This window comes from Lissotriton helveticus, chromosome 10, assembly GCF_964261635.1.
Source record: "Lissotriton helveticus chromosome 10, aLisHel1.1, whole genome shotgun sequence".
NCBI lineage: Eukaryota > Metazoa > Chordata > Amphibia > Caudata > Salamandridae > Lissotriton > Lissotriton helveticus.
The window spans coordinates 854625230-854646053 of record NC_136071.1 but is presented as its reverse complement, the minus strand read 5'-3'; the positions used below and the strand labels follow the sequence as shown (position 1 = coordinate 854646053).

At 48.0% G+C, this 20824-nt stretch overlaps 2 protein-coding genes across 2 annotated transcripts in view; both read left to right on the top strand.

Annotated features, from left to right (window-relative positions):
• The window catches only part of HOXA13 (homeobox A13), a 63072-nt gene that overhangs the window by 20192 nt on the left and 22056 nt on the right, over positions 1–20824 (top strand). The window lies entirely within an intron of this gene.
• Positions 10074–14761, top strand: HOXA11 (homeobox A11). Its single transcript, XM_078664384.1, has 2 exons — positions 10074–10812; positions 12909–14761. The coding sequence occupies exons 1-2, from the start codon at positions 10131–10133 to the stop codon at positions 13139–13141; spliced, it is 915 nt and encodes a 304-aa protein (XP_078520510.1). The 5' UTR covers positions 10074–10130; the 3' UTR covers positions 13142–14761.

The following is a 20824-nucleotide window of genomic DNA, read 5'->3' as shown; positions in this document are numbered from 1 at the left end:
CCAATTCAACAGAGAGTAAACATTAGGGCGTCGGTCGAGCAGTACAGTGTGATATTTTCACAACAATGAATGGGCTTTCGAGGCCGTGGCGTCCGTTGCCGTGTTGTGGGTGGCAGCCATGTGAGCGGGTGGTTTGGTCGTGCACGTTTAATTAATGTAGGTCATAACAGAGAGACCGGCGCGCCAACGAGCGCGAGGGCAGGGAATCCAGGCCTGTTCTCGTCTCAGGGGCCCACCGGGAACGGTCTGAACAGGGGTGGAGGAGAGAGTACAGGCACTTTGTTTCTTGTAAATATTGAATATAGCGCCTGCCAACTGAGCCTGAAATAACCAACCATGGTGCAAACCCCAGCAACGCCGATGTGATTCATTCTCGAGTACTGCTACAGCTCGCAGCGCTACACTTTCGACTAATCCAGCTACGTCTACTGCTGTTACTACTTATAACAGAAACAATAACGCTGCGACTGTTACTAATGTTATCACTGCAGCTAGCCCTCTTTTTACTGCTTCTGTTGCACCTACTGCTGCTCTTACTACAAATACTACTTATAACACTAACGCTGCGACTGTTACCAATGCTATTACTGCAGCCAGTCCTCTTTCTACTCTCCCTGCGTCTACTGCTGTTACTACAACTACTACTAACAATAACTCTAAGGCCGCAACTCTTAGTAATGTTATCACTACCGTTAACCTTCTTTCTACTTCTCCTGCTACTGACACGACTATTGTTACTACAACTGCAAATCATACTAAAACAAAAACTGTGTTATTACTAATGCCAGTTCTCTTTCTACTACTCCTGCAGGTTCTGCTACTATTACTACTAATATTCACACCAGTGCTGCAGCAGTTGAGAGTATTGCTACTAATACTACTACTGCTGCTAGCCCTCTTTCTACAACTCCTGCATCTGCTGCTACTGGCACCACTACTGTTGCTACAACTACTACCAATACCATTAATGCTGTGTTTGTTGCTGCTACTAATGTATTACTGCTGCGGGTACTCTTTCTACTACTACTGCTGCGTCTGCTGGTACTACTACTGCAATTACTGTTTCTACTACTAATAATAGCACTAATGCTGCGACTGTTACTAATTATATTACTTCAGATAGTCCTCTTTCTACTTCTCCTGCTGTGCCTACAGTTACTGACACTACTACTGTTATTACAACTGCTAATAATAATAACACTAACACTGCGATTGCTACTTGTGCTATTACTAATGCTACCTTTCTTTCCACTACTTCTGCAGGTACTGCTACTATTACTACTAATAACACTAATGCTGCACCCACTGAGATTGTTATTACTACTAATACTACTACTGCTGCTAGTGCCCTTTCTACTGCTCCCGTATCTGCTGGTACTGATACTACTACTGTTGCTACAACTACTACTAAGAACACGAATACTTTGTGTGTTGCTGCTACTAATCTATTGCTGTTGCGGGTACTCTTTCTACTGCTACTGCTGCGTCTGCTGGTACTACTACTGCTGTTACTGTTTCTACTACTAATAATAGCACTAATGCTGCGACTGTTACTAATTATATTACTTCAGATAGTCCTCTTTCTACTTCTCCTGTTGTGTCTACAGTTACTGACACTACTACTGTTACTACAACTGCTACTAATAACACTAATATTCCAATTGTTGCTGCTACTAATGTTATTACTGCTGCGGGTACTCTTTCTACTACTCTTGTCCTGCTGTGTAGAGCTACGGTTACTGCAACTGCTACTAATAATCACCCTGATACTGTAACTGTAACCTCTACTACTGGCACTACTGTTGCTTCTGCACTTCCGCTGCGTCTACTGCAACTGGCACTACTATTGGTACTACAGGTGTTATTAATAAGAGTAACAGTAATACTGTGATTGTTACTGCTAGTAATGGTACTACTGCTGTTTTAACACCACTTCTGCTTCGGCTGCATCTACTGCTAAAGACACTTCTACTGTTACTACAACGACTACTAATAGTAACACTAACACTGCGACTGCTTCTGATGTCATTACTGCAGTAAGCCTTCTTTCTACTACGCCCGCTGTTTCTGCTATAACTACTGCAGTTAATAACACCATGGCACTGCTGCTGAGATTGTTACTGCTACTAATGCTATTGCTGCTACTTCATTTTCTACCACTCCTGCTGCGTCTACTGGTACTACTGCTGTTGCTACAACTACTGCTAATAATAGCACCAATCCTGCGACTGTTAGTAATGTTACTACTGCTGCTGGCCCTCTTTCTACTAATCCTGCTGCGTCTACTGGTACTACTGCTGTTGCTACAACTACTGCTAATAATAGCACTAATACTGCGACTGTTAGTAATGTTACTACTGCTGCTGGCCCTCTTTCTACTAATCCTGCTGCGTCTACTAGTACTACTGCTGTTGCTACCACTACTGCTAATAATAGCACTAATACTGCGACTGTTAGTAATGTTACTACTGCTGCTGGCCCTCTTTCTACTACTCCTGCTGCGTCTACTGGTACTGCTACTACTAATAGTAACACTAATCCTGTGAGTGTAACTAATGTTATCATTGCTGCATTTACACTTCTCCTGCTCAGCCTACTGCAACCGACACTACTACTGGAACTACAGCTGCTGATAATAATAGTAATACTGCGATTGTTACTGCTACTGCTACTCTTTCTATTACTCCTGCTTCATCTACTGACAGTATCACTTCTACTGTCACTACAGCTCCCAGCAATAATAATATTACAATAATGTTCTATCCCTTCTGTTTCTTGCACTGCTGGTATTGTTGCTAGTGCCACTACTACCGCTATTGAAACCGACACGACCGTTGCTACTGCTGCTGAGCCTCGCACAGCCACTGAGGCGGATAGGAGTAAACATAATACACCGGGCACGAGCGTCTCTTGATGCTGATAGTACGGACTCTGCTGCTGTGACTTCTGATGGCAGTGTAATAATGATGACCAGAACGGTGAAACCTGTAGGACCTCTACTACAACTGCCTACTATCCCGCCTGCTACAGATTTAGAGCCTACTGCCTTTACACGGCCACTACTCTCAGCTCGAATACAACTAGAGTAATAATACACATGACAGTAACAGTTGCAATATAACCATAATAATAGTAAACATTTTTAAGGTAAACGCGCCTACACATAGTACCGCGCGGCCCGGAAACACGCGGCGCTACTTACCACTGCACTGCGGGCACATCTTTGAAATAATATCTGACGTGGGAAGTTGTCCACGGGGGGATTGATAACACAGTAATAATGCCTCGTGCGGTCCCATAAAGTGGCCCATGCTTGCCCCGCTGCCTTGCAGTGCTGCACGGGCGGCTGTGTGAACTTCCCCGCGGTGCAGCACTGGCGTATTCGTGACGTGTCCTGAATGCCCTACAGTGCGGATCGAGGGCATGTGTGGCTACTCTGGGACCCCGAAGTTCACTGTGAGATGTGTAGCCGACCCCGTACCGGCGGTGCTGCACTGGGGGTATGGGTGCCCTGTCCTATGTGCCCTGAATTGCTGCACTGGGATATGCGTCGCCTGCAGTGCTGCACGGGGGTATTTATGACCCCTCCTCGGTGCCTTGCAGTGCGGCACTGTCGCATGTTTGTTCTGCCCGCAGCGGACTGTGGTATGCGTGGCTGCCCTCGGTGCCCTGCAGTGGTGCACTGGAATATGCGTCTCTGCCCTCAGTTCCCTGGATTGGTGCACTGGGGTATGTGTGGCTGCCCACAGGGCCCTGCAGTGGTGAACTGGGATATGTTTTACTGCCCTCCGTGCCCGGGAGTGGTGCACTGGGGTATGTGTGGCAGCCACCAGTGGCCTGAAGTGGTGCACTGGAATATGCGTGGCAGCCCCTAGTGGCCTGCAGTGGTGCACTGGCGTATGTGTAACTGCCCACAGAGCCCTGCAGTGGCGCACTGGGGTGTATGTGTCTGCCCTCGGTGCCATGATGTGCTGTACTGGGGGGAGGGGGGGTGTCTGCTCTCAGTGCCCTGCAGTGGTGCACTGGTGTATGTGTGGCTGCCCTCTGTGCCCTGCAGTGGTGCACTGGAGTATATGTAGCTGCCCACAGTGCCCTGCAGTGGTGCACTGGGGTGTGTGTGTCTGCTCTCAGTGGCCTGCAGTGGTGCACTGGGGTGTGAGTCTGCCCTCGGTGCCCTGAAGTGATGCACTGGGGTGTGTGTGTCTGCTCTCAGTGGCCTGCAGTGGTGCACTGGGGTGTGTGTGGCTGCCCTCTGTGCCCTGCAGTGGTGCACTGGGGTGTGTGTGTCTGCCCTCGGTGCCCTGCAGTGGTGCACAGGGGTGTGTGTGTCTGCCCTCGGTGCCATGCAGTGCTGCACTGGGGTGTGTGTGTCTGCCCTCTGTGCCCTGCAGTGGTGCACTGGGGTGTGTGTGTCTGCCCTCTGTGCCCTGCAGTGGTGCACTGGGGTGTGTGTCTGCCCTCGGTGCCCTGCAGTGGTGCACTGGGGTGTGTGTGTCTGCTCTCAGTGCCCTGCAGTGGTGCACTGGGGTGTGTGTGTCTGCTCTCAGTGGCCTGCAGTGGTGCACTGGGGTGTGTGTGTGCTCTCAGTGGCCTGCAGTGGTGCACTGGGGTGTGTGTGTCTGCCCTCGGTGCCCTGCAGTGGTGCACTGGGGGGTGTGTGTGTGCTCTCAGTGCCCTGCAATACTGCACAGGGGGTGAGTGACCGGCACTGTGGCGCGTGACCGTCAGGGCCCAGATAACACACCAATAAGCAAAGGGACAAGGTGTCTCCATCGGTGACGGGTGATGGTGCTGCCCAATTCCCGCGACGATCCCGCGCGCCCACCGTCCTGGGTTTGTTTGGGTCTCACCCACGAGCTCCTGCGGGCGGCGGCTAGTGGGGGAATGAACCCCGACTGCACTGCACAATCGCCGTTGTCTGGTGTTAAGAGTAAAATGGATGCAAGTTTACCACCGGGCGACATGTTTTATCAGACGTGTGACACAGATGAATATTGTAGTGAAACACCACCACACAACAGCGACGCGGGAGCCGAGCAGGGCGCCCCTTCCACTTCGAAGCGCTTTCAAGGTGATTTCCCCAGCACTGTACAGCGAGAAAAAGCCCGAAAAAACAGCACAACATCTTGGCTTCAACTTCTTTTCTCATGCCCTTCGTGTCTGGTGGGTAACAACCGGGTCCAGAGAAAATTCGCGGGAAAACACGAGACAGCTTCCGATGTAAACATCTGTAAAACAAAAGAGAAAAATCATTTCATTGCCAGTAACAAGATCGTCAATTTTTGTATACAATGTTCCCACCTTCGAGGTCACTGAACAGAAAACAAACCGGAGAAAACACGAAACTCAAAAATCAAGTTAACTTCAAATATGACGTACGAATCCTGAGGGATTCGGCCTGAGCATGGCTTAAAAAAAGCCCAGCTCAGCCCAGCAAGGCCACGGATAGCACTCTTTCAACATACATTTCACCGGTTTGAAAGCACACCTCTGGGGTCAAGTTCAAGGTATTACATGAACAGGCAATTACTTCTCAAATATATTTCTATGGTGAGGTACGATTTCATTTAAACCAGAAGAGCGCGCTCCTGGGGGGGGGGGGGGGGGCTACAAGTCCAAGTTACGCACTTTACACGATGCTTGACTCTGCGTAGCCTTTAAAGATTCTACAGAGGTATTTCGTGCAGTCATCGAAAACCATGTGATCTTGTACTGTTTGGGGTGCAAGATGCGATATATATATATATATATATATATATATATATATATATATATATATATATATATATATATATATATATATTGCTAATTTTATCTCCCTAGAAACACGGATCTATCTAAATATATTGTCATCTCAAGTTCCTGTTAACACTTAGCGATCACTGGGGCATTGTCCTTGTGCTTAGGATATCACCAGAACCCTTTTATGCAGTGTGGGACCATATTACACTGTTGCTCATATATTATAGTGCAATATATAGCTACATATATATATATATATATATATATATATATATATATATATATATATATATATATATATATATATACCACACTCACCCATATATATCAAGCTTGAGTGATTTCCCTGAACAAAACGGTACTACAAAAACTCATATTTCACAGTGTGCTGTTAAATATGTGAAATATTTCATAGTTCCCTGTCAAATACGGATTTCTTCATCATAGTGAAAACCTGCAACCCACCCTGGAGAGATTTACCATTGTCTGGGCTACTAGGATTATTCGACTTGGAAAACCAAACTATGCAACAAGAATGTCTTAATTGTGCAGTAAAAGATATTAATGATGCAGCACATGCATTGTCAGTTTTATTTTAATCCGTTTTAATTAGAAGCAAAATATTTGTGAGATCTGCAAATTGGCAAATTAATACGCCAAAGTATGTGATAAATGCAGTAAATCCATAGTTATGTGGTAAATGCCGTAACCACAGTATTATATCAATCCCCTGCCCCTCATCATTGTCTATTATTTTATCAACAATTTATTCATAAAAAGTCAACATAAACGTTCTGATTGCAATCATCACCCATTCTTTGCTACAATTGGAAGTAAACACCTTTTTCAAGATCATTACCCAAAAAGACACATGTAACATAAGAATTAGATGGTGAGTAATACAGGTAATATTTTTCTATATTACCATCTCGAGGTGCTGGTGACATTTACAAATCACTGTGCCTTCAGTTTCATCGGTTATATTGTACCAGAACCCCTAGAAGCCATTATGTAATTATATTACATGCCTACTATCTATTTATCTACATACCTACTATGGGGATGATGTGTGTTTGTGATTTTCTTTCAAAATAAGTGCAAAAGAAAATTATAATTCCAAATACATATATTGTTACTGTCTAGGAACATGCAGCCTACACATATTGACATTTTTTAAGAAAAGAAAAAAAGAATTCCATGCAAAAAGAAATCTGGCTCAAAATGTAATTTACAAAACTATATACACACACACATATACAGACTCATATATATATATATATATATATATATATATATATATATATATATATATATATATATATATATATATATATATATATATATACACACATATGTAATTCACAAACCACAAACAGAGTCTAACGCCACGTAAAAGTTTACAATGACGTGCTCTTGAATTTTTCTGACATAAAAATACAATTGCTGTGTTTTATAAACATGTAGGTGGCTAGCGTGATTTCACACAAAATAACGCCTACTTTTCAATATTAGGAATGTAATTAATATGCGGTACCTCTGCAAGGGATGTGTAGTAAGTACATTGTATATTAGAACCTCAGTTCTGAAATGAACAATACTTACTACGACGGAAGTGATGGCTAAAACGCACAACAGTGTCTACTGTTTTAAACAAATACAAAGTGTTTGGATCAGAATTTCATTGCCCCGAGTTTAGCAGAAGTACTTATTTCAAATGACATTCTTATTTCTTAAAAATAAATCTGTATGGCATTGCCGTAAAGGGTTTGCTGTGTTCTTCTGAGTGGCACCTTTCCCTATCCGTACTTTAGAGGAAGATCGTGTTTATGTTCTTATATTGTTTTGTTTTTCGTTAAATTACAGCAGACCTCTTGTGTAAATAATTGGTTTCTTTGGAAACAAAGAAAATAGCAGCAACGCACGTGGATCTGAAATAACTTCCTTTAAATGTGATGCGGGTCAGGTTGAACTTGACTCTTTCAGCCATTCCAGATAAAATAAGTATAGTTAGAAAACACGGTGCGTCGTATTGTCTCTTCGCTAAGCTGGGTGCAAGCCCTGTGTGGCACGGGCAGGCCTCTCGGAAAGCCTCGCCCGCCCCTGGCACTGTGGAGCATTCATTTGAGTAGAAAGATGGCACATACACATGCGTGCAGGCAGGCACCGGACGCCCGGATAATAAAGTGTGATATGTTCATACAAACCTGGTCATCTCTGCGCCTCTGCCCGGGCCCTGGCATGCCTGTGGAGGAAGGAAGGCTCTGTTTTTCCCGCAGGAGGAGGCCCCGCCGATCCTCCGGCCAGCTCCGCCATGCCTGCGCCGAGACAGGCTGAAGTTGACTGCCAACTGTGCCATAAACCGGCAGGTCAGTCTGGAGTTGTTTTCGAATCTCCTGGACGCAATGGGCCCAGTAAAAAGCTGTAAAACCCCCCTAATACAAGGGCAAGAATGTGTGTGTGTCTCCCTGGTGAGGGGCCGGGCCTGTGCAGGGCGGGAGGGGGGCGCCTTCCTCGTCTCAAAGTCACCACAAGACGTTAAGCCACCTCTGTCTTTGTTTCATTCGTTTTTTAGTTGCAGCGAAACTCGGTGTCTGCGAGTGATAGACAACAAGGAAAGACGAGGGAGAAAGAAACCAATGGCGCCCTGGTCACGAGACACTGGCAACAGAACAACCGCACGTGTACGCGCAATGCGTGAATGTTGCAACACCAAAGGAGAAACGTTTATGAATCACAGAATCGTTTCGGGCCGAATAAATGCAAGGTTTGTTGCCAGTTGCCAAGAACATGTGTGTGTGTGACAAGCCCAACAAAGGCATAATTCTATCCTGTGCAGGACACATTACATGCACCAAATGTGAGGTGCAAGGGCGGGAGCTTGAGGTCTGTACGTGTGGCAGTGACGTGCCCCCGCCCGACTTTGGAAGGAATATGGTAAAACAATCAGTCTTGAAGGCTGGTTCACAAACACAGGAAAGCCTTACAGGCTCACCCCCTTGCAAAGCAGGGACTTGCCTCTGAATTCGCAGTCCTGTCCCTATTAATGCCCAGGCCTTTAATAAGTGTGCATTTCTCGTGTTCTGCCCCGTGCCAAAACCCAAGTTCAAAATCGTGGGCAAGAAGTAAACCCATCCCAAACACATAATTTGATCATCTTCTCAACAACCCTAAGCTCACCCCCCTGTGACATGTTTACAAGATGAAGACAATCGGGCCTGCACGCTGCAAATGTTTCCGAAACCACCACCGGAAACACAAATAACACATTTACTCCGCCGAGTGCGGCTCCTGCTGGCGTTGGCTCTGGAAGTGTGTTTTCTTTGGAGTTAGCTGCTCATTTGGTGTTGGCGTGGGTGATTCCTCGACTAAGGTTTCATCAGACCCCCTGCACCCACAGCATCAATCATCTATAAATATATAATATATTTTTTTTAATATGGCTTTATATTTCTGGGCGAGTTGCGCCCTGGGGACTGCTTGTTTGCTCACACGGTCGATACTGCTGTCTGTTGGCTTTGGCGAGTGGCCTTGAAGCGCCTTAGAACAAGCCTTGAAGGGTGGGGGGGGCAGTGTGCAACCCCTTTCCACGCCTTAACCCCAGTGGGTCCTTCTCCGGACAGCAGCGCCAAGACGCCGGCTCCTCGGCGCTACCTAGTACACGCGCAAACGAGCCCCGTCTCAGCAGCACAAGCATTTGTGTGCACGTGCAACGAAAAATGCTGCTTAAACGTAACTGCTTCTTAAGGGCGAAAGGAGGAGGGGTTTTGGAACTTTGCAGCTTAATATTTTTCTGCATTGCTCGACGAGGCCAATAAATATTATACAAACGCACACACACGTGACTGGCAATGGTATGCATATTCTAACTAGCGGTAGCGTGCAGCGTGGGTCCCCCCTAACATTTCACCCGTTTTTTTGACATGCCTGTATTTCACATGGCACATGTAGAGGCCGGGTGGCGCTGACCTCTCCAATGACCACACATGCCTGGAGATTTGCATTGCTATAAATGACAGAGTGGTTAAATCCCGCGTGAAAACGCTCTCACCTACAGCGCAGCGCCAAGCCCAGCCTCGGGGGCGCGCAGCTCAGTGGGTGGGAGACGGGGTGCCGGGGTCGGGGGTCCTCTGGGGGTGCGGGGCCAGCTCGAGTCACATGGGGAAGGGTGCATGCTTTTAGTGAGGCGAGAGCGGTGCCTCCCCGGAGATGGCTCGCTCAGAAGGGCCCATGCTTGCAAGCCTGTCAATTCCAGCGCCGGGTCACGTGACCAGCACCTCCCTGCTAAGGATGGGGATAGCTTTCCACGTCAGCTTACGTCTCCCAATTTCTACTTTACGGGTCTGCTTCAAAGAGGCGGCTGCAGTGGAGAGCCATGTTAAGCCCGGCTCATGCGCGGCGCCCGCGGTAGCCCCACCGTGATGGAGTTTGACGAGCGGGTCCCCTGCTCCTCCAACATGTACTTGCCAAGTTGCACTTACTACGTCTCGGGGCACGACTTCTCCAGCCTGCCCTCCTTCCTGCCCCAGACCCCAGCCTCCCGCCCCATGAGCTACCCCTACTCGTCCAACCTGCCCCAGGTGCAGCCGGTGCGGGAGGTCACCTTCCGGGAGTACTCCATTGACCCTGCCTCCAAGTGGCACCCCCGCAGCAACCTGGCGCACTGCTACTCGGCGGAGGAGCTCCTGCACCGGGACCACGGCTCCTCCGGCGCGGGCGAGGCGTTCGGCAAGGGCGCCCCCAGCCCCTACCACCACCACCACCACCACCCCCCCGGCCCGGGCTACAGCGCGGTGGGGCGGAACGGGGTCCTGCCCCAGGCATTCGACCAGTTCTTCGAGACGGCGTACGGCAGCACGGACACTTGCCCCGCAGACTACGAGGGCCCCAAGGGCTGCGACAAGGCAGCGCCGGCGCCCGGGGGCGCCCCGGCCTCCGAGACCTGCCGAGGAGCACCGCCGAGGGAGGCCGAGCGCAGGGGCGCCGAGAGCTGCAGCGGCGGCAGCTCCAGCCCCGAGTCCTCTTCCGGAAACACAGAGGGGAAGGCGGCCAGCAGCGGCGGCGGCACCTCCAGTAAGTAGCCAGGCAGCGCCCGGGGACGCTTCTGCGGAGCTGCGCGCCGCTCTTAAACTTTTATAAGCTGTTTTATAAGCATACGAGGTTTATTGGAAGGGCCTCTCCATTCCCCAACAAAACTTTCTTATAAAAGGACGGATCACGTGCCCCACTGCTAGAATTGGCCGTGAAAGGGAACCTGCCAAATGCATGGTCCACAAAAGCAGGGCTATCTCTTCCCCCCACCCCCCTTTAAAAGCCCCTGCCCCTTTGGCGAAATATAATTGCGATCCTTGCGCGTCCTTTATTGCAATGAAAGCATCAACATTCTTTTTCTTAGGGGGGTATCCACACACTGCTAAATTTGTTGGTGTTTTTTTTTTAAAAAAATCCCCCAACCAATTGTTGCATTTATATTTTTGAGGTTCTCCTGTAGTCCGATGCAGCCAGCCGCAATGCCATTAAAAAGCATACAATACCCACTGAAACAGGAGACGTGCCTTTGTTCTGTCGCACGGGCTATTTGTCTGAAGACAGTCATTTTTCACAGGCGCATGTGGCCGCCGGATTTCTGCCTTTCTGCCCTAGCTGCCTGTTAGTTACACTTGATATTTAATATGTGGTAACTTTGATTTGTTGCATTTCACCAAATCGCTGCCTCTCAGCCCACGGTGAAAAAAAAATAAGCATACTTGATATAAACAGCAGAACTGGGCGTTTTCAGGACAAGAGTACCAGGCTCGGGGTTGCGCGCAGAGCTGTAGAGATTAGTTTTAAATTCTTTGCGCACAGGGTGGTTTGCGCCCTGGCAGACCGGGAGCGCTGCGAAGCCCGCTAGGCGCTCAGAAGACGCGCGCCTGGAGAGGGAAGGGTGCGGGAGCCTTTAATAATTATCACGAGGCTGCGGATGCCACGGTAAGTTTTATGATACAGCGAGGCGCGCGGCCCCTTATTACACACATCAAAGCCGGAATGTCAGTCATGATGTGAGCATAACATGTGTCAGAGGGCCTTAGTAAGCAGCAGTAATACTCGCTGGGGTGTAAAATGCGGCCGCAGCGTTCATGTCTGAGCGGAATCAGGTGCTGGGGGCGTGGGTGGGGGGTGCCTCTGGGTCAGCCCGGCCTAAACCTCACAGATTAGGAAAATAAGGCCAGCGCGCGATTCTAGTTTACATTTTCTTTGGGTGGGGTGTTAATGAATGTGACATTTCTTGGCTGAGGAGTGAATTCTGGGGTGGAAATTCCAGTAGACCAGCTTATAATGGTTTCTTATGCACCCAAAATGGCTACGTATAGGTTTTGGGGTATAGGATAATTTACGTCCTGCTGAACGATTTACTGGAAATCTCATGTTTACAGAAAACATTCATTGAATCCTGTCGATGCCCATAAACAGGCCCTAAAAGCTACGGGGTTTTGTATCCTCATTGCTGTTAAATAAGGTCCCAAAACCCCAATGTGCCCGGGAAGTGTGCCATTTGTAACTGGTCAATTGTATTTTCCGCCAGTAGGGTGGTGAGGCTGGCTGCCTGCTGTGCCCCTTCTGTGATTGGGTCCTCCCTGGGTGCGCGTGCTGCCCTGGGCCTCCCACCCTAACTGGACTCACCCATGACCGCGTCTCTTCTCTCCCCAGGAGGATGGGCCGCCGTGTTGGCCCTCCAGGCGCCTGCGTGTGGGTGGGGGGGATGCATAGGCTGGAGTGTATGCCCCGTCCCTCTGCAGGGCGACCCTCACCCTTTCTCCTAGGTTTAATGGGCCACCTTCTTTGGCCCCCTCAGTGGCCTCACCCCAGGGCCTCTTTTCCACTGCCTGCTGCCCCCTCCCGCAGTGGGTGCCCTCTGGGGAGTGAGCCCGGGCCCTCTACAGGGCGATCACCACCCTCCCTCTCTAGGGCCTGCTGCCCCCTCCCGCGCCTGGTGCCCCCGGGGTACGGGCCCCTCTGCAGGGCGATCCTCACCCTCCCCTCAAGGCCTCTCTGGCTGCTGCCCCTGTGGTAGGGGCCCCTCTGCAGGGCGATGCTCGCGCCCCTCTGCCCGCTGCTGCCCCCTCCCCCGCCGGGTGCCCCCGGGGTACAGTGCAGGGCGAGCCTGACGCCTCTCTTGTCTCCCACAGGTGGGCCGCGCACCCGCAAGAAGCGCTGCCCCTACACCAAGTACCAGATCCGCGAGCTGGAGCGCGAATTCTTCTTCAGCGTCTACATCAACAAGGAGAAGCGGCTGCAGCTCTCGCGCATGCTCAACCTCACCGACCGCCAGGTAAAGATCTGGTTCCAGAACCGCAGGATGAAAGAGAAAAAAATCAACCGGGACCGCTTGCAATATTACTCCTCCAACCCCCTGCTCTAGGACCCCCTGCTCCCGGGAAGGGGACTCTGGGCTACAGGGAGCCTGCCCGTGGCCAGCTAGAGCCAAGGGGGTCACCTGGTGGGAAGGAGCCACGTGCCTCGCAGGACACTGGGCTGGGCGTCAAGGAAGCTTCGGACACTGCCTGTGTGTTTTTTAAAAATATTTATCTATTCAGAGGAACTGGTGCAAACCTTCACACGCTCCCTTCGCGGAAAGATGCGCACCCCGTGGGAAATGTGCAGGAAATAAACCCTCTTACGCACTGTTGCTTTTTTGTGCACCCTTTTACCAAAAAAAAATTGGCACAAAGTCTCTTAAAAATATGTGAATATCCGGATTGGTGCTGGGCTGTTGACAAACAGATTTTTTTTAGGGAAATGTTGTCTGCTCGCTTACTTTCAGCAAAGGTGCTCTTTTGTGCAATCCAAAGCTACGCGGAAAAGAGGGACAATTGCAGATACCCTGCCATAAAATACATTCATAACTTTGTGCGAGGATTTTTATAAGCATCGAGTCAGTAAGAAACTGGGCGAGGAAGCGCTAAAATGGCGCGAGTGCTGCCCTGCAAAGAAGCAGTAAGAATCATTCACCTCAAGACACAGACTGACTAATTTAGATTGACTGCGCGCTTGTTGTGCCTAGAAGCCCGAGGTGGCGAAGCGCGTGATTCCAGATAACAGCATAGGGGAAGTCTTGAAATGCAGACCAGTGGTCTTTCTCAGAGCCGGAGGTTTGTTTGGGAGGTGGGGGCGATTTATGAGGGGGGGGATGGGGGTCGGAAGCCAGGCTTGTTGTGTCTGGCTCACAGGCCGTGTACAGGAAATACCTGTGGAGAGGCGCAATTAGGCAAAAACCACCCAGAACTCCTTTAAACTTGGATCTGTGCAATGCTTGCAGCTCCCCGGCAATTATTTAAAGGGGGGGGGGGGGGGGGGGGTCTGTGATATTCTTCAGTTAGAATCTGAAATGGCGGCTGCCGGGGGGTTGTTCCAATACCAAAACACCATTGACAAGCTTTCACCATGTTCTGAGAGGTCCCGAGTCTTTTCTTTGTTTTTATTAATCTTTATGTACAGGAGAACGGCTCGTGACAGATGACGTTATTTAAGCATATATAAATAAAATATTATGTCTGCGGGGAGCCAAAGCAAATGAAATGTACGTGTAACGAGAGCACGAGGTCTGACAATTTACGTGGCTTTCCAGAAGACGTGTTATTTTGTTGTTGAAAGGGTTATTTGCAGAACCAGTTCTTTGAATGTATATTTCACACGCGAACAGATGTTTTGCAAGACGTGTAAATAAAATCTTTGACCTATTTTGTTTAAATGCTATTTTTTTATAACTGTTTTGTGGGGTTGGAGTTGGGGGGGGGGGAGCTATGCAACAATCATGCGTGTGAACACTAGCTTTGGGGTTTGCATTGTTTATGGTGAAAAAGGATGTTGTGGAAAAAAGGCAGACTCCCATTTCTTTTGGGCAAAAAACAGCTTATCCTCAGTTGTAGAGAGTTTTACACGTTTATGAGATGTACACGTATTTGTATATATGATATTCTTTGCCCCAAAGCATTGCCAAGCATGTGTACAATACAAGAGCGCACAAGAAAATAAAGGAATATACAAGCTATTGTAAGACCTTTAGCTTGGAACTTCTACAATGCTCTATGTGTCATTTGTTCGAACACTTTATTGAAAATAAATATACGTTACAAAAGAAGTAAAGTTCTGTTATTACACCAGGGCATTTTTATGAATCACAACTTTGACCTGCACTGATTTTTGCTTTTTAAAATGAAGTCATGGATATATATATATATATATATATATATATATATATATATATATATATATATATATTATACGAACATGTTACACATATTTATTTTTGAGACATTTAAATTGTGCCAGGGCAGGTGTATAAAGACAACGTTAATTACTGGCTGGCAGTAATAATAGGAGAGAAAAATAATAACGCAGATAACTATGTAGAATATTAGAAAAAGCAGTTAGTTTTTTAAAGCTGCTTTCTACAGAGTACAGCTGACAGTGGCATTGGCTGGAAGGAGAATGCACCCGTTTGTTTACCTTCCATGAAGAACCAATGGCCAATGGTAAAGCTAAGTAAGTGGTACGGGTCTGTAATTATGGCGATGAAACCTTAACATGGACCTGTGAAACAGTGAAATATTTCCCATATTACACCAGTCTCCGTGAAATGTATTTTGTCGTCACCACATCCACTGTATTTCATATTGTGAGCAATGTATGTTCTCTTCTGTCAATGTAGATATATATATATATATATATATATATTTTATTTTTTTATTTTATTTTTGCCTTATAATACAGAGATATTTTTTCAGAGAATATGTTTTGTTTTTACTGCCAAACAAACTTGTTTTAAGCACATCCCATTATCCGGTTATGACATTTGGAAACAGTGAAAAACGGGGACAACTGTTGAAGTCTTATTTTATTGTTGCACAACATTGAAGGCCCTCGTCTTTCGACACTTCAGAGCGGCTTGTTCTGCCTGGGGTTACTTGCTATACCCCTCTGACGTACATTTCTGATGCGTGGTAACTTAATTTGCCTGGAGTTTAAGTGTGGTTCGTGCCATATCCAGATTTCTTTTGTTGTATGGCGTTGAACTTCCGTCTTGCTTTGTTGGACATCAACTTACACTTGAGCGTAGCATGTTCGGCCTGGCCGCCGTGGGCAGGCCCCGCGAAGGGGGATGTTGAACTGCAATACAAAAAAAACAATATTTGGATAAATGTGTGCGTGCTTGCTGCTTCAACCTTGCTTCAATTGCCCTCATCAGCCCGCACCTTGAAAAACTGCAGGTCTTGCTAACCCCCTACCCCTCCACCAGACAGACACTTGTCTGGACGGACACACAGTCCTACAGAAAGACAGACGGGCAGATTGGTGCAAAGCAATTCGCCTTATGCAGGAATCTTCCTTTTCTGGTTAAGCATTAACTGGTTTCCAGGCAGATCCTTCAGGCTGTTGGAAACCCGGACTTTATCTGCGGAATGCACTGCTAACCTGGCCCAGTAAACCCGCATCCCCTGTGTTGCTACAGCAATTCAGCCATAAAAACTGTCTGCTGAATCGCGCATTTGCATATTCGGAGTGCAGTGCTATAAACCAGGCGGAGGGGCTGCAGCAGCCACTGCAGAGAAGTAAAACACTGGAGCCGAATCCCCGGTCTGCTGGGCGGATTTCCCTTCAGCCTCTTTAAAACACACGCGAATTAAATCTGTGGATTTCTGCTGGCAAGGAAGCGGCTCGCCACAAGGTGGCGCTCTTGAGATCAATGTCAAAGGCACCGCGGGAGAAGCGCAGCCGTGAAAGCCGCCTGGCCTCTGCTCCCCTCTGAGCCCAGCAGAGGTGCCCTGGCGCTGCCCGCAGAGTGCTGTTAACGTGCGCAAAACATGCATTCCGAGACCCTTTGCGCCACACTGAACTCAGTGGTGCATCACGCCACTGGCACCTTTCCAGCACCGTTAAATGTAATCAAAGCACAGAGTGAAGAAAAAAGCACGGTGAGTACACCTGTGTCTGAAATGGCCACGAGCTGTTCTTGTTCCTGTGCTAGGTGTGTTTGTTTGTGTGTGTGTGTGGGAGGGGGGCGGGGACTTATGGGGGAGTTGGAGGGGGGGGGGCTTATAATGCACAATTCGTGTTTCACGTAACCCACAGGTCCGTGTGTCTATTTAGTAAACTGTGATTAGCTTATAATAAGAAAATGTCATTTCCCTATTTCTAAGAGATAAACTACATCTGGTGGCGAAGTCAGGAAAAGCTGTCTGCTGTGATGTCCAACCTTGGTCAGCATTTTTAATCCAATCAATGTAGGTGATGTGTTGAAATCATATAGTGACAGCAGAGGAGTGATTGAACGAATGAGTGCGAAGACTGGAAGTGAAGCAGCCGCAAATGAAAAGGAAGATAGAATGACTGAATAAACTGGAAGACACAAGGACAGAAGACGCCAGCAGGCAGAGGGGGGCATATGTTGACAGAGGAAAATGAGAGGTAGGACAGACAGATTACGGACAGTACAGGAAGCCTCAAAAATAAGGACAGATATACAAACAGAACAGAACTACATATCAGACAGATGGATAGACGGAAAACAGCGGAAGGATAGAGAAGTACACAGAGAGAAGAAGAAACACATAAATATCACAGAAGCTGGATGGGTGGATTGATGGATAGATGGCTGGATGGCTGGATGGAGGGTTGGATGGGTGGGTGGATGGATGGTGGGTGGATGAATGGATGGATGGTTGGATGGGTGGGTGGATGGGTGGATGGTGGGTGGATGGATGGATGGATGGTTGGATGGGTGGGTGGGTGGGTGGATGGTTGGATGGGTGGATGGATGGATGGATGGTGGGTGGATGGATGGTTGGATGGTTGGATGGGTGGGTGGGTGGATGGTTGGATGGGTGGGTGGGTGGATGGTTGGATGGGTGGATGGATGGATGGATGGATGGGTGGGTGGCAGCTTCAGATTGGTAACAAGGGCACTCGGGCAATGCCCGAGGGGCTGGTGTCCAGTTCCAGCTGTGGGCTGCTTTTTGAGCAGCCTGGGTGGGACGATTTGTGCTGTTTCTGTATTGTTCAATGCTGCCAGCGGCACAGTGGGTACCTGAGTGGCCTTTCTGGAGGCAGATGGGCGTCCAGTACCTCCCTCTTATCAATGGCAGAGGTGTCACTACCTTTCTCTCGCTGGGCTGGCCAAATAATGTGTGCATATTGAGTGGGGCAGGGGGCCTGAGCTAAAGTGGCCTCACTTGTTTTCAGGTGTTTCACCACTGTAATCTAATCCGTGCATATTATTTTAACCCCCCTTTCTTTAAAAAAAAATTCGCTGAAGCAGTGTTTTGCAAGGAAAAATGCAAACGTGGGCCACTTTTTTCCAGCCTGCCCGGGCCGATTTTTAATCCCAATCCAACCCTGGTGGGTGGGTGGATGGATGGATGGATGGATGCTTGGATGAGTGGGTGGGTGGATGGATGGATGGACTAACTTGTTGGTCGGTTGAAGAATGAAAGGATTGATTAATGGGCGTTGGTTCAGATGGGTGGGCGGTCAGGCAGGCAAGTAAACATGCATTAACTTCCAGAATAAACAGTCTGAAAACAGCTAGACGATATGCAGTACAAATTATATTCAGGCAGCTTTATTCAGCCCTAAACAAATGTGCACACCAGTAGTCATTTTTGCAATCCCTTGGGCGAAAAATCTAAACACGCCACCATGTTTTCGTTATTTTATTTTACGAAATATGGCCATATTTTGGAGTGCCCACTTTATCCCCTTTACAAGGCATTCAAATAAACCCCATGAAATTGAATGTGAAATGACTGGAATGTGTTATACGAAATTAGCAAAACAAGCACTGGTCAATGCACAGTGCCACATGTCTGTCTATACATGTCAGGGATATAAGAATGGAATCCTCTCCAAGGGTGTCAAGTCTGTGTGGTAGATGCTTCTGCTTGACGACCTCATAACTTTGACAAAACACAATCCAGGCCAGTGGAGGATTGTGGAAGAGCAGACATTGAAATTACCATATTGTTTTCGGGAATGAGTTTGGAGGAGTGGGGCCGGAAGTTGCTTGCAAAATCTAAAGTCAATGGTGGGCCTTGCAGCCCCCTGTGCTCCGTGAGAATGAATATAAACTCTGAGAATGAATATAATCTCTGTGAGAATGAACATAATACCGCACTGTCTGTTGGTGCACGGCCTGTTTATACTCGATTGCGTCACACAGACGTCGTATTGTTTGGAATACCCTGTCACAACAACAACAGTTTTTGGGTGCATTTGTTGACATGGGTGTTACCTTGGAGTACCGCCCTCGCCGGTAGGAAGTGTAAGAGGCGCTGTATGTCGAAGTAGAACCAGGGGAAGGCAGCGCCTCGAGGTTCATGGGTAGCACAGTTTCACCCACTGGTGGGTGGGCTGCTTGTGGCATACGGCAAAATAGAGCACAAATGACCGAACTATTAGGACTTGTTTTTTCAAAGGAACAGTTTATCAGGGTACGTTTTCCTGGCCCCTTTGGTGAAGCTATAGGTGCATGTACGTATTTGAGTAAGACTGATGAATGGATGGATGGTTAGGCGGATGGATGATTAGGTGCTGTGGGTTGGATTGATGGATAGATGGATGGATGGACGGATGGATGGATAGATGGATGGATTAATGGATGGATGAAGGGGAGGATGAATGGATGGATGAGGGGCTGTGCGTTGGATGGATGGATGGATAAATGGATGGATGGATGGGAGATGGGTGGATGGTTGGATGGGTTAATGGCTGAATGGATGGATGGATGGATTAATGGATGGATGGGTGTATGGGTGAATGGGTGAATGGGTGGGTGAATGGATGATGAAGGTGCTGTGGGTTGGATTGATGGATAGATGGATAGATTAATGGATGGGTGGAGGGGTGGATACATGGATGGATGAGGGGGCTGTGTGTTGGATGGATAGATGGATGATGGATGAATGGGTGGATAGATGGATGGATGGTAGATGGATGGTTGGATGGTTGGATGGGTGGGTGGGTGGGTGTATGGACGGACGGACGGATGAAGTAGTTTGGAGATAAAATAAATCCGGACATATTACCCCTTTTGCTGGCTTGCTGTGAAATCAAGAGTAAACGGCATAAAGAAAAGGACTTTAAACTCCGCACATTTTATGCTCAAGCACTGTGCAAACAAACAAAGACACACACGCATAACCCCGTGTTCAGGTTTGTTTGGAATGGGTGTTAAGAGCACCACTGACTGTTGTACAAAGAATCCCTACACATGATCAGTGTGAGGACCATATCCAGGTGTCCCCAACACCGGGACATGACCCCAAGGCTCGTGCATGCTACCGGTGTAAGAGCCACGCTGCTTCTCAATGTCCACATGATCTAGGATCAGCTGTGTATATTCCGTGTATGTGTGTGTTGTGCATACCGTTGTGTGTGTAAGTGTGTGCAAACTAGTGACCGGTTTGAAGTGCGCCAGAGAAAACACTCAGAGGCCTTTGAGTGCAAGCCAGGCTTGCCGATTTATCATATATATATATATATATATATATATATATATATATATATGTGTGTGTGTGTGTTTTCTTGCTTTGAGATAGTGGGTAGTGGGAAGGAAGGTTGAGGTCCTAATTTTCAGGCGCCCCTGTGATTTTTAACCAAATGGATTTCTGTGCACCAAATTCTGCATAAAATTATAGGAGCCCGAACGTATATACATCTTAAGTTTGATGCAGACTGGCCCAGGGGAGCTACATTGTGGGTTTACAATGGAGGCGAAGAATGAAGATCGCTCAAATGCTGGTGTTTGTCTACGTGTGGGAGTTTGTGAAAAATACATGCGTCACTAAACGTGGACCATGACGTGATGCCATGGAGAGGACGTGTAATGAATGGGACTATTTTTGTGTTGTTCCACTTGCAGCGTAGGGTTCGGCCAAAAAGCCTAATCCCCCCCCCCCCCACACTTATTCGGTGTTGTGGGGGTGCAGCTCTGTTGTGCCAAGCTACTGGTGAACCTCGGCTGTCACGTCACGCAGTAGACTGCCTCCAGGTGCGTGAAGTACTTTTTTGGAGCTCACGCACACACTCTCACAGACCCTGCACACAC

Excerpts from the sequence above, each read along its gene's own strand:
- HOXA11 (XM_078664384.1), top strand. The coding sequence starts at position 10,131 with ATGCGCGGCGCCCGCGGTAGCCCCACCGTGATGGAGTTTGACGAGCGG. Across the intron at positions 10,813-12,908 it reads CAGCGGCGGCGGCACCTCCA|GTGGGCCGCGCACCCGCAAG; the intron begins GTAAGTAGCCAG and ends TGTCTCCCACAG.